The sequence below is a fragment of the Oryx dammah genome, unplaced genomic scaffold, assembly GCF_014754425.2.
Source record: "Oryx dammah isolate SB20612 unplaced genomic scaffold, SCBI_Odam_1.1 HiC_scaffold_7, whole genome shotgun sequence".
Taxonomy (NCBI): Eukaryota; Metazoa; Chordata; class Mammalia; order Artiodactyla; family Bovidae; genus Oryx; species Oryx dammah.
The window spans coordinates 18,240,172-18,267,145 of NW_024070191.1; the positions used below are offsets into that span (position 1 = coordinate 18,240,172).

The 26,974-nt window shown below is 37.7% G+C and overlaps 1 protein-coding gene across 1 annotated transcript; it reads left to right on the top strand.

The window, feature by feature from the left end:
- The first annotated feature begins 2,200 nt into the window (after positions 1-2,200).
- On the top strand, positions 2,201-26,738 carry FGL1 (fibrinogen like 1). The gene is made up of 8 exons (XM_040243142.1): positions 2,201-2,295; positions 8,956-9,035; positions 12,186-12,366; positions 17,484-17,643; positions 17,869-17,966; positions 21,310-21,398; positions 21,667-21,854; positions 26,374-26,738. Exons 2-8 carry the CDS (start codon positions 8,964-8,966, stop codon positions 26,531-26,533), a joined length of 948 nt encoding a protein of 315 aa, XP_040099076.1. The 5' UTR covers positions 2,201-2,295; positions 8,956-8,963; the 3' UTR covers positions 26,534-26,738.
- Positions 26,739-26,974: the final 236 nt, after the last annotated feature.

Genomic DNA, 26,974 nt, shown 5'->3' on the forward strand with positions numbered 1-26,974 from the left:
ACCAATCCCGTTCTCCCAATTCATCCCACTCCTCCCTTCCCCCTTGGAGCCTATAAATTTGTTCTCTACTTATGTGACTCTGTGTAGGCGATATTTTATAATAACAATCATTGGAGTATAACCTTTAAAAAGGCAAATCACTGTATGTACACTTGTATTGTATAATATTGTAGAGCAACTGTGCTTCAAATTTTAACAAAGAAAGCAAGCTGGGGGGTGGGGGCACGCGTGGGAAGCAGCTGTGCCTTAGAGTACACGTTCCAACCACTCTGTTTCTGGCCCATCTCCTCAAAACCTGGATCCCACTGGCTACTCTGTATCATTGTTTTCTCACATTTCTGTCAGCCAGTGGGTTCGAGTCTCATTCTCACTTCATGGCTTTGCTACAGTTGTGCAAGGTCACAAATCTGACCTTTCCTGATGCCAGTTCCTCCACTATGCTGGGACATTGCCTCCAAGAACTACAGCGATAGCATTCCTCCCAGCAAGTTCAGGTTCTGGCATGCCTTCACAAGACGTTCACCCTAAATTCTGCCCTTGGGGGCTTCCCTGGTGGCTCAGGCCGTAAATAATCTGCCTGCAATGTAGGAGACCCAGGTTCGATCCCTGGGTCAGAAAGATCCGCTGGAGATGGGAATGGCAACCCACTCCAGTATTCTCGCCTGGAGAATTCCATGCACAGAGGAGCTTGGAGGGCTACAGTCCATAGGGTTGTAAGAGTCGGACACAACTGAGTGACTTTCACTTTCACTTTTTTTTCTGCCCCTGTGTCTGATTTGCTTTTTCCAAGTTTCTCTTGAGGCATAGGGCTGGAGAGATCCTTGACAGAGAGCAATGACCATCTTTAATGGTAAAGGGCACAGATTCTGAGCCAGTCTTCCTTTGAATGCTAGCTCTCCCTCTTGCAAACGTGTGACCTTGGGCTAGTTCTTTAAACCTCTGTGCCTCAGTTTCCTCATCTGTGAAATGAAGATAGCGGTTCCTGATGATAGGGTTGTTGGGTCTGAATGAGTTCATTTTTTACCATGTCTGGTACAAAACTGTGCCACACATGATAGGTTTTGTTACCACAGTGATTGTCCCTCCTCTGAGGAAGTAGGCACAAGACTCATTAAATGCTTTAACAGGGAAGAGGCAAAAGGTATACAAGAATAAAAAAAATGTACGTTTTTACTTCAAAATGTTGCATTTTACCGGAGGTAATTATCAAATCAGCCAAATAATCCCATACCTTTGTTTTTGAAATTTAACTGAAGCAGCTTGAATTTGTTATTATGAATGTATAATCACTTCTCCTGTGGGTGTAAATCACCCCAACCTAATTGACTTTTTCTTTCCAATAAATCAGCAGGATTACCTTTTCCTTAATAAACTGGAAAACTTTTCAGGGAATAATGTGAAAATGCTTAACGGGAAGGCTGAACCCCAGTAATACTTGAGTTCAGAAAACAACAAAGAACAGCAAGGGAACAACTTTTTACTGGAATCTGAGTTAATAAATAGTGATCACAAATAGTGATCAAAGAACAAACGGCAAAGGACTGTGTGAGTTACAACAGAATGAAAATAGAAATGAACCTGGGTTTCCAGTCTGAAACTATTATGCAATATGATTAATGAAGCTAACATCTTACACATCCAAAACTCCTCTACAATTTAAAACAAAAGGAACAGCTCATTCAGAGGATAACTGATGCTTACAGATAAATTTTTTGCCCCTCAGGGAATATTTTTGTGTATTTTAAAGGTCAAATAAACTGTTTCATCTTGGCAAATATTGCCACTTTTTTCTATAAGAAAAATCTGGCTTCTCTCCATATGGTAATTGAAATGACCTTTAATCCATATCTTTATAGGTAAAATTTTGTTATCATTAGTACAATAAAGCAAAGCTTCCACTGCACTTTGGTTTTACTTAATCTTAAAGTGAGCATTACTGAAATTAGTCAAAGTACAAAAATTTTCTGGATGAGCACAATAGTAAAAGGTTAAAAAATCAGAGATATATTTTTATATAGTATTGGATCTTTCATAAAAATTCATACAAATACGGAAAAAAAGAAAAATATCAGAGTATTAGAATTTGTCTTTGAATCTCCTTTTTTAGTTTTCCTTCCAGTTAAACTATTTCCTCATCTATTTCTGGACTGAAGCCAGAATCAACATTGTCCGTTTTTCTAATCAAATAGCGGAGAAGCAATTAGAAAGCCTGAATGCAGATAGAGGAGCCTGGAAGGCAGAGCAACTGGACCTCGCCTAAGCCGTGTCTCTGACTCATTTCTGACTTTAGGCAAGGTATTTAACCTCTCAGCACTTTGACATAATTGTAATAATGCTAGTTTGTTTCATAGGTATGATATTAAAACACAACTCAAGAAACAACTGTTGGCTGTTGAGAAAGATGTTGATTAGATAGATGTCCGCTTCTGCGGCTTGGAAAAGAGATTAGAATTACATTTTTTTCATTCCTGATACATTTTGAATGAATTAGATGAGAATTTAATGTAAATAAAAAGATTTTCAACTTTAAATACAGAATAGAAAACGAAATGGACCGTGTTATAATTTTTACCTCAGAAGTAAAAACTCCAGATATGTTTTCTTTATTTCTGTCTTTTGGAAGTCAAACTTACTTGGCTTTTTAAGGCTTTCATTGAGTATACACTCTTGAGATAAATAACAAAAATACTGTTATATTCCATTACCAGAAAAAAAGGAGGGGTGGAAATTAGAGGAAAATAACCCAAAAGGAGTCTCTAAGTCTATGTTAAGGGTAATTGTTTAACTGTTTTACATTAATATGAGACACATTAATATGTGTGAGCACTGCCGTCTGAGAATGCCAACTGATTAAATATGCTTCCTTCAATAACTTTTTCTTCTTTTTAATTTCTTCTATCTTGTATCCTTTCATAATAGCTCACTTAAAACATACCATTTTTGAAATTTTACATGCTAGTAATGTATGTTTGTTTGGTGATTGTGTTTTTAAAACTTACATGTTAACTATAAAACTTTATAGCCCTAAAGTTAATATTTTGCCTTTAATTTTAATTTACTATAATTAATTAACTTAAAAATGTTTATTGGGAAGAAATTAGACTTAACACTTTGAACAATTTATATCAAATAATACAGTACATCAAAGGACCGCCATTTGAAACTATTTCAATTTTATAATAATTCAAAGTTTTGAGACAGCCCAAAGCAAAAGAGATAGAATAAATAAACTAATTTGAAACTATTTCAATTTTATAATAATTCAAAGTTTTGAGACAGCCCAAAGCAAAAGAGATAAAATAAATACAACTAATTGTATAATGAGGAGTGAATAATCTGATAGCTTCACCACAAGCCAGATTTGAAAAACAATAATGGTTACTATAATGAATGATGGAGATGAGAATTTCAAAGCAAGTTTCTTATACCTAAATATTTCTTCAATATTGTAGAAGATGGGTGGGGTTACTAATAGAGGCACTAGGGAATTTTAGAGGTCTTAAGATAGTCTCAGGAATTATTCTAAAGATGATAAAGTAATGTAATGACTGTTAAAATATATATAGCATTTTGAAATGCCTTATTGTTTAAAGATCTGCCAGACTAGGGGCTTCCTCCTTTCTCTGATAAAGATCAGATTTGATTATTTTAATGGCAATGAGTTGGAAATTTCAGGAGAACAAGAGAAACCTGCCAAAGCTTTTCACCGGCCCTTTATTTTCTACAAAATCTAATACATTGCAATCTGTATATATGTTAAATAATTTCCCAGTATCTCCCAGAGCACTTTCAACACACACTTTTACTTGCACAAGAGCCAGATTCAGATACAGATTTAAGAACATAACTTTTTTTAATTAAAGTATAGTTAATGGTATCTTCAAGTGTATAGCAAAGTGGTATGGTTCCCTGTGACTTCCCAAGTGGTTCAGTGAAAAAGAATTCACCTGCCAGTGCAGGAGATGCTTGAGGTATGGGTTCAATCTCTGGGTCTGAAAGATACTCTGGAGAAGGAAATGGCAGCCCACTCCCAATATTCTTGCCTGGGAAATTCCATGGACAGAGGAAAGCCTGGCGGGCTACAGTCCATGAGGGCGCAGAGTCAGGCATACCTTGGTGACTAAATAGCAACATAGTTCCCTGTGCTATATATTAGGTATTTGTTGTTTACCTATTTTATATATATTGTGTTGTGTATATGTTAACCCCTAGCTCCTAATGGCCCCGCCCCTTTCCCCGTTGGTAACCATAAGTGTTCTATGTTTGTGAGTCTGTTTGTTTGGTAAATAAATTCATTTGTGTCATTTTTTTTTTAGATTCCACAAATAAGTGATATCATATGATATTTGTTTCTCTCTGTCTGACTTCACTTCAACTTAATGTGATAATCTCCAGGTTTATTTGTGTTGCTGCAAATGACATTATTTCATTAGTTTTATGGCTGAGTAATATTCCATTATATACACAGACACTGCATCCCCTTCATTCATTCATCTGTCCGTGGACATTTAGGTTGCTTTCTAACTATACTGCAATTTTGGGGAAAAAAATAACAATTTTTAAAGCTCTCTTTTTAACCTAATTTATTCATTTCTGAAATAAAATACTTGATCCCACAAATATATGAGAGAATTTGATGAACCAAACAAAACTATAATAATTTCAACAGATAATATTAAAACAAAGTGAGGATGGCAAAAGTTTTCATACTGTAGTTCCTGACTCCTGAATATTGTATCTGATAGCTGCTGGTAGTGAATTAAAGTAATGAAGATCTGGTTGCTATTATATAAGAAAAATGAGATTAATTTTCCTACTGGAAAGGAAAAGGAAAAACCCCAATCAATAATCCATTCACTATATTGATTCTTTTCAGTCAGAAAAACAGTATGACTCACATTCACAAATGGTAGTACATTTTTATACTAAGCTTCTAAGTTAATGTGAATCTCCTTAGTAAAAGTCTGTTTTATTTCTTTAGGCAAATTATTTTCCCTCTCTGAGCCTTGTTTCCTCAAATGTTGATGACATTTGACCGGCTGATCTCACTTCCTTTAATTATATTTTGACCGTGTGTTCTAGCCTCATGGGATAATACTTTCTACTTCTAAAATCTCTTTTATGTGTTTTAAAATAACATTTTCTATTTTTTATCTTTATTTTCTTTTGCTTGCTTATAATAAAACAATTATTCTTGCTTCTTTTCTTTTGTATGATTATATGTAGAAGACTATTACACGTTAAGAAACCTCCATTATGTGGAGGGTTTTTTTGGTTTGGTTTGGTTTTACTTTTTGCTACTTAAACTTCATGGTAAATTTTAAAATTAAATAATAAGTGACCATAAGAGTACAAATGAGATTTTTTTAAAATAGCAGCATAACTGTTGTAATTTTGCTCAATAAATATATTTACTACCAACTGAAAATAAGAGTTCAAACTAATAATTTATCATGAGATAGCTATGATAATGGCTTTAGCCCCATTGGTGAAGTGCAAGTCACTCAGTCGTGTCCGACTATTTGCGACCCCATAGACTATACAGTCCATCAAATTCTTCAGGCCAGAATATTGGAGTGGGTGGCCTTTCCCTTCTCCAGGGAATCTTCCCAATCCAGGGATCGAACCCCGGTCTCCCACATTGCAGGTGGATTCTTTACCAGCTGAGCTGCCCATTAAGAGCCAAATTTTTAATATTTTAGGTATTAAGTTTTCCATTCTTTTTTCCTTTGGGGATTTTATAAATCCAAGTATCTCTTCTTAAAGTGATTCTTCTTTAGCAGCTTTGTGAACTCTGCCATGTGCTTTTTGTTCTGTTGTTGACATTGCATGCAAAGTGCTTTCTCCCCTCTCTTTCTCTTTCTCCTCCACCTTGTCAATCCCTGTCTTTTCCATTTTTCTTTACTCCTTTCCTAGTGGGGTTTTGTGAGAAAGAAAAAAAACTTATGTGTTCAATCCAACCCAACGTCCCTAACTCCTTCTTAACACATATTTTCAAAATACACTTGGTTCGTTGTTTTCCCCCTGACAAGGATAAGCACAGGGGAGGAAGTATATCACTGGGAACAGACCAGTTTTATGCCAAGGAAATCACATTTTTCCCCTCTGAGAAAGATTTTCCCTCTTGGGAAACTCTAAACTTATATGGGAGTCACCGCAATTTCAGTTAGATGCTAGGATACAACGGTTTCCAAGTTGTGGCCTTTGCCTTCAAAAACTCTATCCTAAACAAAATCATGGACAAAGGGAAGCAGTTGGAGAGAGACATGTGAAAAGCCGACCAGATGACAATTCCATCACCTGGCACAGTGCCTGGACCATAGCACGCAAGCGCACACTGTTCCCTGAGTGAATGAATGCTTTATTGGTCTGTAAACATAGTATGAGATCACAGTGGAGGAAGTAATTAATTTTGTCTTGAGAGTTCATCTGGAAAAATTGAGTTTTTATGTTTAACTACATATGGCTTCATGTATACTAAATTTCTGTTGTCTTTCTTTCCATTTTAATATTTATTTTAATTTCTTCCCCCAAATATTGCCTTGATGAGGCAGCTATATTTTATCTTCCCACAGCATGTGAGCCAGTGCTGAGCAGCTAGCTGATGATCAGTTGGCGCTTGCTGGCCCCACAGTTCTCTAGAACTGCTTCTCGTTAGTGCTGCTGTCTCCTCTCCTGCCAGGCTGACCTAATGTTCCTTCACAGGAGCTAAAGGCTTCCTACCTGGAGGGTCCGTGGCTCCGAACCTGCATTCTGCATGGTCTTCCTTTCTATGTACATATATGCCTGTTACACAAAGTGACGCAAGATGCACAGAGGTATAGAGGCCCTGCTCCTTGACCTTCTCCAGTGAAGATCACTCTCACTTCTAAACACGACTATGACTTATCCGTTCCTAAGTCCTGTGCTTTGTGAAGGAACGTTAGGTATTCAGCATCTTGACATCTCTGATCTACCCATTTGTAGGATGAGGATAATAGTACTTGCCTTAGAGAATTATTTGAGGATGAAATAAGATGCTTAGAAAATGCATAGCCCAATATTGAAAATGGATAACCAACAAAAACCCATTGTATAGCACGTGGAACTCTCAATGTTATGTGCCAGCCTGGATGGGAGGGGAGTTTAAGGGAGAATGGATATATGTATATGTGTGGCTGAGTCCCTTCACTGTTCACCTGAAACTATCACAACATTGTTAACTGGCTGTACCCCAGTGCAAAATGTTTTTGGTGTTAAAAAATAAATAAATAAAATTAGAAGAAAAAAAAAGTCTTTGGGTCAAATGCACAGCACAATTCTAGGTATGTAATAAAAATATACATCAGCCAGAAGTAAAATTGTGTGAAGTAAAATTTTATGGTTTATCTAGGAGACTCTTTATTACTCTCCGTAATGTGCTGCTGCTGCTGCTGCTAAGTCACTTCAGTCGTGTCCGACTCTGTGCGACCCCATAGACGGCAGCCCACCAGACTCCCCCGTCCCTGGGATTCTCCAGGCAAGAACACTGGAGTGGGTTGCCATTTCCTTCTCCAATGCATGAAAGTGAAGTCGCTCAGTGGTGTCCAACTCTTAGCGACCCCATGGACTGCAACCTTGCAGGCTCCTCCGTCCATGGGATTTTCCAGGCAAGAGTACTGGAGTGGGGTGCCATTGCCTTCTCTGTCTGTAATGTGCAAATTTCACATATTCTAAAAATTTACATTATATATAGTAATGCTTCCCAAGATGCTCATGCATGCTACTTGCCCCTGAATTTAAGTAATGCCCCTCTCATACTGTAGCTGCTTTTTGTTGTTGTTGTTTTGTATGGCCCCACAAAGATTGAAAACTACCTATTTTGTTAAAATAGACTGAAAAAAATGTGTCTATTAAGTCCGTAAATCGTTGCTTCCCAGACTTTGCTGACCATTGGAAAAAGCTGGCAGTCTTTTAAAAATTCTAAGGCCTGACTGCCACCTTTAGACATTTGACTCAATTCCTGGACATGGAAATGTTTTTAAAGCTCCTCAAATGATCCCAATGGGCAACAAAGTTTAGGACCCACTTTTTTAATTACATAGAAACTCAGAAAGAGATACATGGAAAGGACCTGTGGTCATAGGTTTTATATGAGTAAAAATAGGCTGACAAATAAATAATTCAGTTAATTTCAGGTTTTTTTAGCAGCAACCATAGGTATAAATTTTCTTTGAATATTATGCGGATATTTCTGTCCTCTTAGGCTCCTGAGCTTCTAAAATTTATGAGAATTCACAACTGGTGGCATAGAGAAGTTATTTTGAGGATGAGCAAAATTTTTCATCAAGACTCATGACTTCATGATTGATTTTAAGAATAATCTCAAGAAGTGGTAGAATTAATTTTCCTCTACAACTTTAAAGAGAACTTCAGGTTTTATTTTATCTCATTAGCTGCCTACACATTAAAACATTAAGAAAAGTAATTCATATTACCTCCTATTTGTTGTAATTTTTTCTTCCTTTTTCTCAAAATAAAAACAGGCTTCCCTATACAAAATGAGTAACTAATCATTTAGCACTTATCACATGCCAGGGTATATGGAAAAATTAATATCAAAATGGCCACAGTCCTACAAAGTAAGATATGATGTCCATTTTACAGATCAGGAGCATTTTATAGTAAGCTGTGTGAGGTCACACCACTAGGAACTGACCAGCCAAAATATGGAACCAGGTCTTTGTGCTTAAAGAGTCTGTGCCTTTCCCACACTTCAGAGAACCATTGTCTTTCCTCTGTATTTGCAAACTGCTTCAATTCTCTACAAGGTAACAGTGAGCATCCTTCTGTCGGGGGAAGCCTGGGAATTTCCTTGGCAACTCACAGATTAAACTCGACCTAGAGCTGTGTCTGACCTCCTGGATCACGTTGAGTCAAGCCAGCACTGGTCTCATAAAAAATTCACAATAAGTTAAATTCTCTTTGTTCTTACAGTTCTTCCAATGGGAAAAATGGAGAAGATGTTTAGTTTCATCCTTGTCACCACTGCTCTGCTAATGGGCAGGGGAAGCTCGGTAAGCTTATTACAAAAACTATTATATTTTTAATTCCTGCTTTGATCTTAATTTTCTCTTGCAAAAAAAAAAAAACACAACTGTAGTAACTTGTCACTGAAAAAAACTAAGGAGGAGAAATGAAAAAGATTTGTGGCAGCACTTGCCATGTGATAGGCACTTATTAAGTGCTTTAAAAATTTTTTAGAGTAAAAAATCAGTATTCACACTAAGTCTTTTTGATTTACTGAGGTTATTTGGGTGGTTACATGGTATTAAGAATTTAAAAACTCTTTCAGATTTACCTTGAGCTTTGCAATATTGGACACTGTCCTTGTAAACCAAACAGGTTATTTGAAAGTAATTGCAATGAACTTATGCCTCCCTCCATGAATAAAAGTGAGAAAACACTCATTTACTCAAAGTTGTAGGAGAAAGAAAATCCCTAATTTTTTTAAAGATCTTTTTTTTTCTTTGATGTGGACCATTTTTAAAGTCTTCATTGAATTTGTTACAGTATCACTTCTGTTTTATGTTTTGGCTTTTTTGACCACCAGGCATGTAGGATCTTAGCTTCCTGACCAGGGATCAAACCTGCAACCCCTGGTTTAGAAGGTGAGATCCCAGCCATGTACTCCAGGGAAGCTCCCCCACTAAGTTTTAAATAAGTTTACTAATACTGTATATATAGTCACATAAAAATTGAACATTCTTGCCCTGTAATCCTTTAGTCACTTTAAATTGTATTTAGTTCAGTTCAGTTCCGTCGCTCAGTCGTGTCCGACTCTTTGTGACCCCATGAATCGCAGCACGCCAGGCCTCCCTGTCCATCACCAACTCCTGGAGTTCACTCAGACTCACGCCCATCGAGTCAGTGATGCCATCCAGCCATCTCATCCTCTCTCGTCCCCTTCTCCTCCTGCCCCCAATCCCTCCCAGCATCAGAGTCTTTTCCAATGAGTCAACTCTTCGCATGAGGTGGCCAAAGTACTGGAGTTTCAGCTTTAGCATCATTCCTTCCAAAGAAATCCCAGGGCTGATCTCCTTCAGAATGGACTGGTTGGATCTCCTTGCAGTCCAAGGGACTCTAAATTGTATAGTTCACTGTATTTAACAGTATCACAACCAATCTTCCACTGTTAGAAAGCAAGGCAGAATTCCAGATGCCATAAAATGACTTTGCTGTTTATTTTTTAGACAGGCATGACTGAGGGGGCTAAGCAAATAATTGGTTCAGACAGAATGAATCAAAGAGTGGTGAGGTGAAAGTTACAAAAATACAAAATAGTCCTAGAGATGAACTTCTTTGGTGGTCCAGTGGCTGGGAATCTGCCTGCCAAAACAGGAGACACGATTTCGATCCGTGATCCAGGAACATATCACATGCTGAGAAGCAACTAAGCCCGTGTGCCACAGTTCCTGAGCCTGGGCTCTAGAGCCCTGGAATAACCACAACTGAAAGCTGTGTGTTGTAGGGCTGGTGCTCTGCAACAAGAGAAGCCTCAAGGAGAAGCCTTCACACCACAACTAGAGAGTAGCCCCTGCTTGCCACGACTAAAGAAAGCCTGCACTCACCAACCGACAAAGACCTAGCACAGCCAGAAATAAATAAAGAAATGAAAATTTTTAAGAAAGAGAAATAGTCCTAGAGAAACAGCCAGGAGAGAGTTGGTGATTTGGACCTGGAGATGGGAGAGAGAGGGACTCTATAGTCATTCTTACGCACTTGCTGTAAGACTTTCAGTTTTGAGGTTGAATTTCTATTTTTGCATTATAGACCATAGTGAAAAAACGTACCTCTTTCTTTTTCCCAAATAAGATATCTACTGTTCAAACTGCCTAACAGAGGGCCCAGAACACAGTAGGTCCTCTAATTTATAGAAGAAATATATATAAGGTGCTTCCCTGGTAGCTCAGCTGGTAAAGAATCTGCCTGGCAAAGCAGGAGACCTGGGTTTGATCCCTGGGTTGGGAAGATCCCCTGGAGGATTATGGAAGGAATATATATAAGGTAGTAGATAAAGATAGGAACAGGAAGTTATGTGAATATAAATTGAGAAATATACCTGACTCTAATTAAATGCCTATAAAAGGAAATAATATAAAAGTAGTGTAAAGCACTTACATGTTAAAAATCATAATTTCTCAGCAAACATTTGCATTTATCACAGGAGATCATGACATGAGCTGCAAACAGAGATGTCAAAGTAAAAATGGGAAACTGGCAAAAATTTTGTGTTTTGTCCTTTTTTCTCATCGTCCCCAAGTAACTCTGTCAGTGTTGAATACTTAAGAGCCTTTATTACAGCTTCTTGGTCTTAGTAGCTCTTCCCAGGAGACCCACCTCTGCAATTCCCCTTCCCAACTCACCACATTCACTTTATTACTGGAGGAATCTGCTCAGTCAGATGCCACTTTAGAAAGGAACTGATAAACTCGTTCATGTGCGGCATTCTTGGGTTGTTTGCATATGTTAAAGATAGTAGCTGATTCAACTGAAAAACTCAGGCTTCTCCATCCCTTTTTTGAAGTCATTAAGGGAAAAACACTATACAAAGTTAAGTGACTCCAGTCGTATTTCTAGCAACAGGTAAATGGGTAAGAACCTTGGGGACAGGAGGAACTGAAGTAGCATCCTTTATAAAGATGGCCATGTGTCATCAGGTTATAAGCATTCAAATATATTTTTAAACATGTTAATACCAAAAGATCATTCAAAAGCCTCGTTTATTTTAGAAAGTGCAACTCTAGTCATGCACAAAGCACTTTCCTGTTAAGAAAGCACTCAGGAGAAGACATATTGAGATTGAGAGCAGGGACCTTGAACTGGATGTGAATCCAGACTCTTCTTGCCCACTGAGAATTTTTGAGCAAGTTTACTCAAAGATGTGCTCTTTCCTATCTCATGGAATTATTATGAGGATCAAATGAAGCAGCGATTCTAAAGCTCTTAGCATGGTCATTCAGATTATAGCATTTTTAGTTCAAAAATTTCTTATTCTGGTAAGCCATAATTCCTTTTTCTTCAAATACATGGTTTTAGGACCTCTAAATACTTCCTGGTTAGAATACTATTCTGAAATGGGAACTGGGGACAAAATCGAACCATAAATTTAGCAACTCATTCCGGGGGCTTATTTTCTGTAAGACGAGATGCACATTACTTTGCAGGCTCTGGAGAACTGCCTCCAGGAGCAGGCGCGGCTCAGAGCCCAGGTGTACCTGTTGGAGACTCGGGTCAAGCAGCAACAAGTCAAGATCTCACAGCTTTTGCATGAGAAGGAAATCCAGCTCCTTGATAAAGGAGAGGAGAATATTGTCATTGACCTTGGAGGCAAGAGGCAATACGCAGGTCAGAATTTATTTTTATTTCTTTTTCCTTAATTAACTTTTTATTGCGGTATAGTTCATTTACATAATCTAATTTTCTTAAGTGTTTCAATAACTTAACACCGGGGCTTCCCTGGTGGTCCAGTGGTTAAGACTCCACCCTTCCAATGCAAGGGGCATGGGTCCCATCCCTGGTCAGGGAACTAAAATCCCTCATGCTGTGCAGCCTGGCCAAAAAAAAAAAATTTAAGCCAAAGTTTATTAAAAATAATAATAATAAAGATTTTTAAATAAAAAATAAATTTATGACACAATGGTAAGATAGATAATAAAAAGTGAAAGTCACTCAGTCGTGTCTGACTCTTCATGGAATTCTCCAGGCCAGAATACCAGAGTAGGTAGCCTTTCGCTTCTCCAGGAGATCTTCCCAACCCAGGGATTGAACCCGGGTCTCCCACATTGCAGGCAGATTTCTTTACCAACTGAACTATGAGGGAAGCCCCTAAGATAGATAATAGACATCCTATGTGACTGTTTGGGGTATAACAGCTAAAAAATTCCAGAAGTCAGTAGATCTGTATTTAATATTCTTCACAGATGTTGTAAGCATGAAAGAGAAGGAGGAATAAACTATGAAATATAAATCCAATTCAATTTTACTTTATTTTTCAGCATACAGGAAAACTACTGGAGAATCTATCAAGAGCAAAAAAAAAAAACACTCAATAAACAAAATATATAATAACAAATTCTAAGAAAATATATAATATATTTAGCATAATATATAATGTATAAAATATATAAAAATTTGCTCACACCAAAGGGTATATTTTTGGTCTCCTTAAATTTAAACAAAGGTTAAATATTTATGTATATGATCCATAGAAATAAATTTCTTTTTTCTTACTTATAAGTTACTGTATTATTACTAAATCAATTATTTTCTGAATCCTAATTCATCTCATAGTAGTAAACACCTAATTACACACAACCTGGCAATTTTTGAAAACAATGCACAAATCACATGATTTTTATACAATATAAATGTACTTTTTAAGCTTTTAGGTGTGATTGAATTATGTGCCTTTATTAAAAGATTAGTCTACCAAATTCACACTAATTGTTGACAATCAAAACAGCCTTTTAGCATCATCTGTTCAGCCAACACGACCACTAGTTTAACCATGTCCCCTCGTGCAGGAGCCCCCCCAGTATTTATGAGACAGTATCTCAAAAGGCAGTGTGTGTAGTGTTTAAAGTAGAGACTCCAAAGCCTGGGTTCAAAGTCCAGTTGCACATGTTGCTAGAAGTAGCCTTTGAGCAAATTGACCTCTTTGTGCCTCTTATTCCTCATCTGTAAAATGGGGGTGATAAGGATACCTGTTTCTTTGGTGTTAAGATCAAAAAAGTTAATATATCTAATGAAATGCTTACAAAAGTATTTCTCATTTGGCTCAATGAATGCCAGCTCTCTACCTACATTATATCTTCTCTCCTTTACTTTCAGAGAAGAGAGCCCACCAATCCTCCCCACAGCAATATTGCAACTTCCTCTCTCTCCTCTAAGTCTCATCTTATGTTGCCTGGGGCTGAGGATGGCATTCCTGGCATTTCCCAGTATGCTCTGTGGCATGTGGCTGAGCTCAGGCTGGCCTTCCTTTGAGTTTAGAATGTGGGGGTACTTCGTGCCTTTGGTTCTCAGTCACCATTCTGTGACAAAACGAAAAAGTTCATTTGGCAGGCTGGCACGTCCTTTTGTGAAGCTTTAACATTCGTGCTTCCAGCACGGTTTGCTTTCTGCTTGAAAGTGAAGTGAAGTCGCTCAGTCGTGTCCGACTCTTTGCGAACCCCGTGGACTGTAGCCCACCAGGCTCCTCCATCCATGGGATTCTCCAGGCAAGAATACTGGAGTGGGTTGCCATTTCCTTCTCCAGGCGATCTTCCTGACCCAGGGATCAAACCCAGGTCCCCTGCATTGCAGGCAGATGCTTTAACCTCTGAGTCACCAAAGTGTATTCACCTCACCCAGTTTAACACAGTGTTTGTCAAACAGAGGGCAGGAAGCCATGGCCTCACTCTAGCATTACGTAAGTATCCAAAAATTCTTTTTTAAACTCCCATGAACACAGATATCTCTAACCCTACCCTTCTTCTGCCTATTCTCTAGGGTGGTTGAGTGAGTCAAAACATTTTGAAAATCATAGTTTGAAATATCTAGTTAATATTTTAAACCCTCTATTGCTTGAACTTTCTATCAGAGTAAAAGTCACATTTTCCCAAAGCAGGCTCCTTAATCTATTTGCTGTAAGGAATTGAGCTAGTGGCATTTTTTTTTTCTTTGTTTGGGTTTTGTTTTTGTTTTTTTTTTCAGTGGAAATCTTTCCTCTGAATCTTAAGTTGTGTTTGGCATTTTCCTCTGGGAAGATCAAAAACTTTTTAAAAACTTAAACTCAAAGTTGGCATAAAGTAAGAACAAATAGAAAATGTTGGCTGAAAACTCCATATTCACAGAGTTTTCCAAAGGGAAATGTTATAGCTAATTATTTCCATATTTGCTTGGGAAATAGTCTGAAGCTTATGAGTCTTTACTATTCAGCTGTTTGGTAGGTGGTTTAATGTAAGCAAAGTGCTCTTTTCCTAACAAGCTTATACAGAGTGAAGTAAGAAAGAGAAAAATAAATATTGCATATTAACACATATATATGGAATCGAGAATAATGGTACTGATTAACCTATTTGCAGGGTAGGAATAGAGATGCAGACATGGAGAACAGACTTGTGGACGCAGCAGGGGAAATAGAAGGTGGGACCAACTGAGAGAGAAGCACTGATACATACCCTTCCCTGTGTAAGAGAGCCAGTGGGAGGCCAGTGTAGCGCACAGAGTGCTCTGTGACAACCTGGGGGTGTGGGGCGGGGTGGAAGGGACGCTCAAGAGGGAGGGGATGCATGTGTACTTACGGGTGGCTCACCTTGTCGTGCAGCAGAAACCAACACGACATTGTAAAGCAATTATCCTCCAATTTTTAAAAAAAGTAAATGGAAAAAAAAAATCTGTTCACTCTAATGAAAAATGCTGTGCAATGTACTTGACCACAAGATGTGAGCTTCTGAACAACCTTGAACTAATTTTAGATAAGCATTTTCACATTGGTTTTCTTTTTGTTTAACTGCAAAACAGGATTTTTAAAAAAATAATCCAGGATGTGGAAAAGAACACAGGGGCTTCTGAATCTCAAAAATAAATACATGATTAAGGCCTAACTCATTAGAAAAATGGACATCTCACCAAAGCAGTAGTATATGATGGATCTCAACCTGATGAGGGTTTTAGAAAGTGACTAAGGTTCTTTATTTTTGTTTCTCCTCTGATTCCTATTGCCTGTTCAATCTATTTAATGTGGGATATATTTTATTTGTAACAAAATTATAGACAATTTGGCATCAGAAAAATGAAAATAAAGAAAGAACTTAATATGCTAAAAGAATGAAATTGTCAATCAGGGCAAGAAATTTTTTATTAGGTACAATTGAACATAAAACATTATATTAGTTTCTGATATATAATACAATGATATGATGTTTGTATATATTGTGAAATGATCACTGTACTAAGTCCAGTTAGCATCCATCACCATTTATAGTTACAGAATTGTAGAAAATATTTTTTTTAAAGGAGGAAATGAACAAAATGATAAGGGTAAAATTTGAAAGTTAGTGATGTTAAATTATAGTATTTTTATTCAAAAGTCTGTGATTGGGTATCCTTGAAACTATCTCTTTACAGTGGCCATTAATTCAACTCCCCTAAAACAGAACTGCCTGGGCTTCTAAACAACAGTGAGTTCATGTCTGCCATACGGCCTTCCGCGGTGGCTCAGTGGTAAAGAATCCACCCGCAATGCAGGAGGATTGTGGGAAACAATCCATCTGCAATGCAGAGGCCAAGTTAATCCCTGGGTTGGGAAGATCCCCTGGAAGAGGGCACGGCAACTCACTCCAGTATTCTTGCCTGGGAGAATCCCATAGACAGGGGAGCCTGGTGGGCAACAGTCCATAGGATCCCACAGGGCTGGACATGATTGAAGTGATCTAGGACACACATATCAGCCGTATTCTCTAATTCAGCCCAGATCATCCTAGATGAGACCAATGGTTATTAATTTATCCCACCCTCACAAGATTTACAGAGAAGGCAATGGCAACCCACTCCAGTACTCCTGCCTGGAAAATACCATGGACGGAGGAGCCTGGTAGGCTGCAGTCCATGGGGTCGCGAAGAGTCAGACACGACTGAGCAACTTCACTTTCACTTTTCACTTTCATGCATTGGAGAAGGAAATGGCAACCCACTCCAGTGTTCTTGCCTGGAGAATCCCAGGGACGGGAGAGCCTGGTGGGGTGCCATCTATGGGGTCGCACAGAGTCGGACATGACTGAAGCGACTTAGCAGCAGCAGCAGCACGTGATTTAAGAAACAGATATTACTTTTTGGTGACAAATTGGTAGCTTCAGTGGTCAAAGAAATATCAGCACAGAGAAGACCGCAGGCATGAAATAATAGAAACTTGCAGTTTTTAGCAAAAACATCTAAGAATGTATGGACTCTTAGAAATTTCAGTGGGTGAGTAAAAACTCTGGTGAGACTGGGAGGTTATAAGAATCTAACAAGATTACTATTTTGAGTTCATTTCCAGATGTTCAGAATGATTTATAATGCTGTAAATCAAGATAATCTGTATTAAATTGTTTGGTATTATATTTCTACTTTCATTTTAGTGCTATGAGAGAAAAAGTTCTGTCCTGTCTGATAAAGATATGTTTCACTTAAATATACTGTAATTACCTAAAATGTAATTTCAGACTCTTCTAAAAAAATCAGAAATGAGAAACCATATACCTATTTCTCCATTTTATTTTTTCCATGATCATATCAAGAAGTCAGATGATAATTATATCATCTAGAAAAAAAGAACTTCCAGTAGCCACTGGAAGATGCACAAGATTCAGTTTTAAACAGCTGATTATCTACATCATGTATTTATCTGTCTCTATTAGTATTGAGTAATCTCATTCAGAGGCTCCCTTTAAAAAAAAAAAACACATGACAAATATTACATTACGTTGTTTTCCAAACAGATTGTTCAGAGATTTTCAATGACGGGTACAAGCAGAGTGGATTTTATAAAATCAAACCTCTCCAGAGCCCAGCAGCATTCTCTGTTTATTGTGACATGTCTGATGGAGGAGGATGGACTGTAATTCAGAGACGATCTGATGGCAGTGAAAACTTTAACAGGTGTGCTAATTATGACATAAGGATTTATTTGGAGTAGGAAATATGAGGTTCACAAAAGTTAAGCCTCTTTATTATACCTGAAGTGCATTAGAACTTCATTCTTTCTAAATAAAAGTACATCAGCTAATCAAGAAGATATTGTGGGTAGGAATAGAAGTGTGCACCTTGGGTACTGCAAAGGTCCATTTGGATTTTGCTAAAGTCAGCTTTCACTTTCTTTTTTAGAGACTGGAATGACTATGAAAATGGCTTTGGAAATTTTGTCCAAAAAAATGGTGAATATTGGTTGGGTAATAGAAATCTTCACTTACTGACCACACAAGGTAAGGTTTACCTTATACCAAATTCACTGGAAATACAACAAAGGGAATACAACTGTTTTTCACTAAATCCTAGACAATAGAACTAATTCAGTAACTACTATGATTTGCAGATAGCCAATAATCCGTTTTGGGAAATAATCTCCTTTGTAAAAGGTGGCTGCTTAGACCTAGGTTGTGGGAGAGATATTTCTCACATACATTTTTTCTGTTTCTGGAAAGGAAAGCTACTGTCATAATCATTCTTTTAAATGACTTATATGACTCAAAACATATATATTGTATGTATAACAAGCCACTTACGAATTTAGTGACTTAAAACAACAGCTCTTTATTATTTCTCACAAATATACAGGGCAGCTGGGTGGTTTTGCTCATTAGGGCTGGGCTCTGCTGATCTCGCTGGGCTTGCTCATGAGCTGGTGATCAACTTCCTCAACAGTGGGAGGCTGGCTGTCCAGCTCACTCCACATGGTCCATCATCTTCCAGCTGGCTAGCCTGGACTTGTTCTTGAAGCAGAAGCAGAGTTCTAAGAAAGAGAATGAAAGCACGTAACTTACTTGAGACCTAGACTCAGTAATGGCACACAGTCACTTACACTGCCTTCTGTTTTGGTGAAAGCAAGTCACAGGACCAGCTCAGATGTAAGGAGAAAGGAAATAGGCTTAATGGGAGGACTTACAAAGTCCCACTGCAAAGGGAAAGGTGAAGAATTGAGGAATTATGGCTGTTTTTGGAATCAAATACCATAAAATATAAATGTTCTTATTCCCATCCCCCTCCAAATCTTAATTTGAAAAACTTGCAAGAGATTTCAACCTACCACCTAGATTTTACATTAACATTTTAATCCTGTAATTTTTCATCTATCCATCCATTGATCCATTTTTTTTACATTTCCAAGTATATTGCAGACATCTGTATCATTCCCTCTATCTGCTTTTGCATGGATGTCTTTAACTAGAGTTAGACATTTGTTTAAAGTATCACTAGCTTAATATTTTCCAAGCTTCCATTTTCCATGTTCTTTTGCTCCAATTCTTTATCTTCCTTACCTCACTTTCTACCTAAGATTGTAGTCAGTTCCACTCAAATCTGATTCTTAATGTTTCATAAAAGGCAATTGTCTTGCTCAAGAAAGCATGTTAAATCACACTGGCAAGGCACTAATTGTAAGAACAAGGTTTATTCATTCCAAACAAGTTAAGGAAAGTGATTTGTGTGTCTATATTCATAATAGTATCATTATAATTATAGAGATCTTGGAAACACCCCAGAATAGTAACTTAGAGAGGATGTGTAATCCTAGAAATCTAAAGCTTTCTTTGTACATTCTTCTTATGATCAGTGTTCTCTAAATTTCGAAGTATTTATTATCCTACTTGTGTTTTATGATAGATATATAACATTTATCATACCAATTTCTGTTTCTTTTACATAGTAATATGCATCTGGTTTTTCATTGAAACAATGAAAACCCCAAGAAGTAACCCTTGGATCCTTCTAAACATACAGAATTCAAACTTATTAATAATAGTGAAGGACAGGGAAGCCTGGTGTGCTGCAGTCCATGGAGTGGCAAAGAGTCAGACATGACTGAACAACTAAACAACAATAAATATTATTAATTAATTATTTTAAAAATAAAATATTATTTTTCAAATTATTATTAAGTATTTATTTGTCCAGATGCACTTTGGCAATGTATCTGCTTCACATTTTTATTGGTGTTTCAGGCTGGCTACTCTCATGATAGCAAAAATGTATTTATGAGTTCCAGGTGTCACAACTGCATAGAACATCATCCCAAGGAGAAAGAGTGACTTTCTCCCTACATTTCTTTTCTTTCTTAAAAAAAAAAATATATATTGTGGCTGTACCACAATATCCCCCATGTACGGCATGAGGGATCTTAGTTCCCAGACCAGGTATAGAACTCATGCCCTGTGCAGTGGGAGCACAGAATCTTAACCACTAGACTGCCAGAGAAGTCCCCCCACATTTCTTAATTATGAGAGCATTTAAAGCTAAGGAGTTGCCTCTTTAAAATAGCTTTATCCCCATTATATAAATTTTGGCTGGAAGTGTTTGCAGTAAAGCTAACTTAGAAATGATCCAAAATTGAATTTTTATTTACTCATTGACTAAAAAGATATTTAGATGGTTACCTAAAAGTCTAAACCTCTTCTGTAATGCAAAGTACTTTTTAGGAGCATTGATTTAGCCTTTATTTCTGCTCTAGTCCACTTCACAGTCTTAGCTCACATAACATTTACTACCTTTTGATCAGATTAAAGTGGCCTCTTCCTTGAAATCCCACTTTAGAAAGCTCCATGAGTCAAGGAATCTGTGGGGCCAGAGAGTCTCCTAGACTCACTCTGGTGATATAGAGTCCAGCATTCTCTGCTGAAGAAGCCTTGACTTTGTCTCCAGGACCTATTCATGCCTCTTCTTCATCTGTCCCCCTGTAGGAAAATTGTACATCTGGTGTGTGCACCCCTAAGTCTGAGGGGAAGTGAAGAAACAGCTTTTATTTTGGATGTCAGCAGAGCTTGGTGTGCAGTCTGGAATGTCCATAAGTGTGGGCAAGGCCCTTTACTCTGTGTGATGGAGACTGGGGTGGGACAAGAGAGCAGGCTGACCGTGCGCCAGGTCTGCATGACCTGCTGCTACGTTCCAGCTTAGAATTGGGAGGAGGCTAAGACTCTGAATTCAGACCTGATCTTACTGGTCATTGTGAAGTTTTATTTATCAAAATAGAACAATTGAATACAAATATATTATCTGACTGTCAATTTGATTTATAACTTTCTATGTTCCTAACAATACTTCTGTTTCTGAAAGAGTAGTCTTTGTTATTTGCAAATGATGAGACAGTGAAGAAAAGCTGATTACTTGATGGTATCAACTATTTCAGTCATTATTTAATGTTGAAGATCAGCATCCTTACCAAAAGCAAGAAAAAAAGTCAACTTTTAAACTTCATAAAACTTCTGTTTATTCACTGTTAGATTTCTTAATTTATGTACTGAAAAATGACTTGCTTTCTGTTCTTCTTTGCCAAGTGAATTACACTGGCTCCTATCTATGATAGGTCTAGTAGAAATGTTCTACCTTTAATATTACATTCCTAACTTTTTCCAAGTAAAATACACAATAAAACATGCATGTTGTAAATACAATGGAGTCACTGTTTATTCTTCAAAAGCTGACTTATGGTAGAAGGAAATGGTCTAAGTAAAATAGAGACACAAACTGTTTTTAAGCCTCAGTAAGTAAATGTCATCTCATACATTAAAAAAAAAAAAAAACAACCCTACAATTTCTTTTTTTTCCCTTTCCTAGGAGATTACACGTTAAAAATCGACCTTGCAGATTTTGAGAAAAATAGCTGTTATGCTCAATATAAAAATTTCAAAGTTGGAGATGAAAAGGTACTAACATTTTCAAATATATATCACCACAAATTAATGTGTAAAACGTGCAATATAAAACCCAAAGTCAGGGGAAACAAAAATCTGCGATAGAGCCTGATCTTTTATTTATTAAATAAGCCTGTTTTTAAAATAGTAATAGAGAAACCCGGGCGGGCTGCACTCCATAGGGTCACAAGGAGTCAGACACTACCGAGTGACTAAACACACACGTACACACACACAAAATAGTAACAACTGATCATGGAAATCGCCTCTCTTTCTTCAGAATTCCTATGATTTACATATTGGGGAATATTCTGGAACCGCTGGAGACTCCCTTACTGGAAATTTTCATCCTGAAGTGCAATGGTGGGCCAGTCACCAAAGAATGAAATTCAGCACGTGGGACAGAGATAACGACAACTACGAAGGGAACTGTGCAAAAGAAGATCAGTCTGGCTGGTGGTTTAACAGGTTAGATGTTTCATAAACACAGTTGCAATTGCATTGATGATATCTGACTGCTGCTGCTGCTGCTAAGTCACTTCAGTCATGTCCGACTCTGTGTGACCCCGTAGATGGCAGCCCACCAGGCTCCCCTGTCCCTGCGATTCTCCAGGCAAGAACACTGGAGTGAGTTGCCATTTCCCTCTCCAATGCATGAAAGTGAAAAGTGAAAGTGAAGTCGCTCAGTCGTGTCTGACTCTTAGAGACCCCATGGACTGCAGCCTACCAGGCTCCTCCGTCCATGGAATTTTCCAGGCAAGGGTACTGGAGTGGGTTGCCATTGCCTTCTCCAGATATCTGACTGGTGGGCATTAATTATAACGTATGCAGGAGTGTTGGTCTGCTTTGTAATACTGGTATTATTAAGTAATCATCCTTATTAGAATCTTTCAATAATGAAATAGCTTTAAGGATTTGTTCACTGTGTACCGTAGTCAAGCCTGAAAGATATGTCATAGAGAAAAATCAAATTACTGCTTTTATAAAGATTGTTTGCAAATGGAGTTACGGGTGAGTTATCATAAATAGTGGGTCACAAATTGACACAAAGAAATACAGAGCATTTTTGACATTCTAATAACCAGGTAGCTCTTCACCTTCTCCTACCATGTTATTGTAAATTTTTCTGTGTAATATTATTTTACATTTACTGTGACTTTTTAAAAATCATTCAACCCAAGCTCCTCTCAATGCATAAATTTCCTCTAACATTCCTGAAACCTAATTCCATCTTCTGGTTGAATACTCCAATGTTGAATATCAGCAAATTCATTCCATTTTTGATTGTACTAAATCAATTTTTCTTTTTTTAATCTTTTTTTGTGTATTAAAATTTTTTGGAGAGTGCTATTGTGGGACCTGTAGGATCTTAGTTCCCTGACCAGGGATTGAGCCCAGGCCCCCAGCACTGCAAGCACAGAGTTTTAACCACGGGACCACCAGGGAAGTCTGCTATGTCAACTTTTCTTCATTTTCTTGTACTAACCTGAAATCTTACTTCTTATTACTTTGTCAGTTTTTTTTCCTCAGTAGTTACAGAGTAACTGTATTCTTTCTCAACATAACTCTTCGGGTGCTGGATAAGAAAATATTTACTGTGCTCCTCGACCTTTTCTCTTCTGTAGGCTAGGTATTCCTCATTCCTTTAACTATTCTTCACCCAGGATGATTTCCAGACAGTACCCTTTGTCGTCATCACAAAGTTAAGGCAGGAATGGAAAAATTCAGTCCTTAAAAATAACCTGATAAGCCCACTATGTCTACAAAGCAGTTGTGTTCAACTGTTATGCCATACATGGGCTTTTTTTTTTGTTTAGTACATGGTCTTTGAACATCTCTTTTTGTCTTTAGAAGACAAAATATCTGGACACTTAAACATTCCATTACAGAATCCCTTGTGTGTATGTCTGGAGTGCTGAGTTTTCCATGTAATTGAGAACTAATCATTTAAATTCCACAATCTAAATTTTAACATTTTTTCATTACGTAAATACTTTTTAAGATATAAAGAATCTTCTGTCTTATTAAGTGGAGGTATACCAGACATAGGTCTATTTTCCATAAAATCATGAGAATCCTCCTTATGAACATCTTGAGTTATGATGTGCTGATTTTAGAGTCATAGATTCTATGGAGGTACAGTTAGCTGTATATAGTGTGGAATATCAAGTTGAATCTAAGTAGTTGTATAAACACTATTTTATTGGGATTTTGCTTTTTTCAAAGTTTGAGTCCATTTAAATTTTGGTCATTTGTAAAGGAAGTGGAACATACACAGCAGTGAGAGGGGAGAGAAAACCAAAGTTATCTTTCCTACTTAACAAATCAAACAAAGGTGGTGACAATCTTTTTCCCTTATGGTTTTCTTGTTCTCTTTAAAATCATAATTATCACCTTCTCTTTATCCTCCTTTTTCTTCCCCTTTCCTTCTAAGTTAGCATTATGTAAGAATTATCAACATTATATAGAACTTGTCTATAATTCACAAAGTCTCAAGGAACCCTTACTGCTGCTACTGCTGCTAAGTCACTTCAGTCGTGTCCGACTCTGTGCGACCCTATAGACGGCAGCCCACCAGGCTCCCCCATCCCTGGGATTCTCCAGGCAAGAACACTGGAGTGGGTTGCCATTTCCTTCTCCAGTGCATGAAAGTGAAAAGTGAAAGTGAAGTCGCTCAGTCGTGTCCAACTCTTTGTGACCCCATGGACTGCAGCCCACCAGGCTCCTCTGTCCGTGGGATTTTCTAGGCAAGAGTACTGGAGTGGGGTGCCATTGCCCTCTCCAAAGCACCCCTTAATATAACAGAATTCCATACATGGAAATAACAACCATGTTGGTTAATATTAGCAGGAGATCAATACCAACTACCCACCCAATGAAATGATAAGTGGCACACAGTTCAATGTGGAATAATAAATGATTTACTTGACTTTAAAGATAGGAGTTCAGGGAAGACAAAGAAAGGCAATTCAGTTGGTGGAGCCACCCAAGGAAACTCCATTATCCTTGGAGTCAAAGGAGATTGTGCGATGGAAAGTCAGAAAAGCTGAAGAGAAAGCCAATTGTTCCAGCAGCTCGGTGCTAATTCCTCCATGCCTGCTTCTGCTGTGGTTTAACTCCATCATCCTCTTCCTCCTTATTCTTGTTTTGTTCTTATTTTTTCCCTGTCCCATAGTTCTTCCAATTTACATAGAATCTGGGCATTTCTAAGGTTTACCCACCTACTAGGCGTTCCTTATCGTAGCCAACCAATCACTGAGAGTCGATGTCTTCTCTTCTTTACCAGTGTGGCATCTCATGTGTGTGCACGAGGCTACTTCTTCACCAAGGGAGCCCCAACCATCTCCCAACCTAGCCTCAAGTCTAGGCTGTTCTAGAACCTGAAACATGCTGGGAAAAGTGGTCTTAGAATTGCTAAGGTTTGCTATGTTGACCACAGTCAGCTTCCTAACAGGACTCAAATCACAGACTAAATAGAAAAATATTAATATATGTAGTAGATATCTCTAGGAAGATAGAATATGTCAAACTATGTATTTGGGAGGCTCAATCTAGAGTATTTTCTCTTTTGCCATTACTTTCCATGCAGTTTTAAAAACATAACAGGCTCTTAACATTTGCAGATTTAGCATACATGGTTTTGATTAGTTACATCAATTTAAATTAGGAGGACTGTGGGGACAATTAGCAGGAAAGAATTACGAAGGCTGGTAAGTGAGGCTGGTCAACCACTCAATACTGATGGGTAAATTATATGCTTACTTTGACTCATTAATTCAGGCACTTTCCACAGATTTTCAGAACTATTCTTTTGAATGTTCCTCTATGTCCCAGTGTCTGAAATCTTTTCATTGGTTGTAGCAGTAAAGAAATATATAGTAATTAACTTAATAACAGTATCCAGAAAATTATCGCCTATTCTTCGTTTAGCCATATTAGGAGCAAAATTTACAGATCCCAAAGAGGAAGGGGGACATTTTAAAATTCATGATAACCTAATCAGTGTATCTCGGTTAGAACAATATAGGTAAAAATAATAAACTCCGCAGTTAAGACAGATGATCATTAGCTGATGACTGGAAAACTTTAAATCATGGTTTGGGTTTTGTTTCTTTACCCCTGTGAGGTCAAAATAATTGATATACTGGTGACTCAAGAGGGAGGAAGGGAATTGAAATTATGAAAGCTAAGTCTTGGCAGCAGACGGATGAACATTTTAAGTGTAAATTATACAGGGAAGCTGGCAAATGGAGCAGCGTGCCACACCCATACCACTCTGGCTAAGGCTCAGGCTTACCAGCTCATGCTTTTGTTTGCTTGTTTTTCTTCCTTCCTTCCTTCCTGCCTCTCTCTTGCCCTCTCTCATTTCCTTCCTTTCTTTCTCATTTAAAGAACAGAGCTACTTTTTTTTTTTTTTTTTAATCAATATAAGTGGGACTTCCATGGCGGTCCAGAGGCTAAGACTTTGCGCTCCCGATGCAGGGGGCCCTGGGTTTCGTCTCTGGCCAGGGAACTAGATCCCACATGCTGCAACTAAGAGTTTGCATTGCTGCGATGAAAATCAAAGATTCTGCATGTTGCAACTAAGATCAGGCACAGCCAGATATAAATAAATAAATACTCTATAAGTGGCCTGGGTTTTATCCTGAGAGTTGTTATGGTACTAAAACCCACCAGTTTAAAAAACTCATGTTGTAGAAATCTCTTGGCTTTTGGAAACTGCTAAATATTCTCTTATCCAAAAACAGCACAGGAAATTCCCTGGAGGTCCAGTGGTTAGGACTCTGTGCAATCACTCCCAAGAGCATGGGTTCAGTCCCTGGTTGGGGAATTAAAATCCCATAAGCCACAAGGGATAGCCAAAAAGAAAAAGAAAAAATGGCAGAATTCATAGTTAAAATGTGTTCAGCCATTTGCTCACAAAATAAGGGTTTCAAAGGATATCTTTCTAGTCTGATTGCTTTGTGTTTATTTTTCCTCCCACTAGGTGTCACTCTGCAAACCTGAATGGTTTATACCACAAGGGTCCCTACACCGCTAAAACGGACAATGGGATTGTCTGGCACACCTGGCATGGATGGTGGTATTCCTTGAAATCTGTGGTTATGAAAATTAGGCCAAATGATTTCATTCCAAATATTGTTTAATTGTCCCTGCTGGGGTTTCATTTCTGCAGTTTATCTTGGTTTAAGTGCTTTGAAAATGTAGCAAATCTGAACATTCCCATGTATGATGATGGCAATTATTATGTGCACTACTTTTCATCCTTACTTTTCTTACTTAAGGTACTTTCCATACAGCAAATATGTGATACTCACCAAATAAATGTAGATTGTATCAATATCTATTGAATTGCTATGTGCAAAGGGTTCTAATAAGAGATGATGAGCAAAATATAAAATCATTCAGTATATACATGACTTGGGAGACAACACAGCATAGATATATAATAAATTACATATAAATACAGTTTAAAAAATACATGAAAAAAAGTTTAGGAAATGATGGATGGCCAAATCAGCTGCCTGGATGGTAAATATTATGAGTTAGCAATGAACTCAGGTGTCTGACTGCACATTAGAACTTTA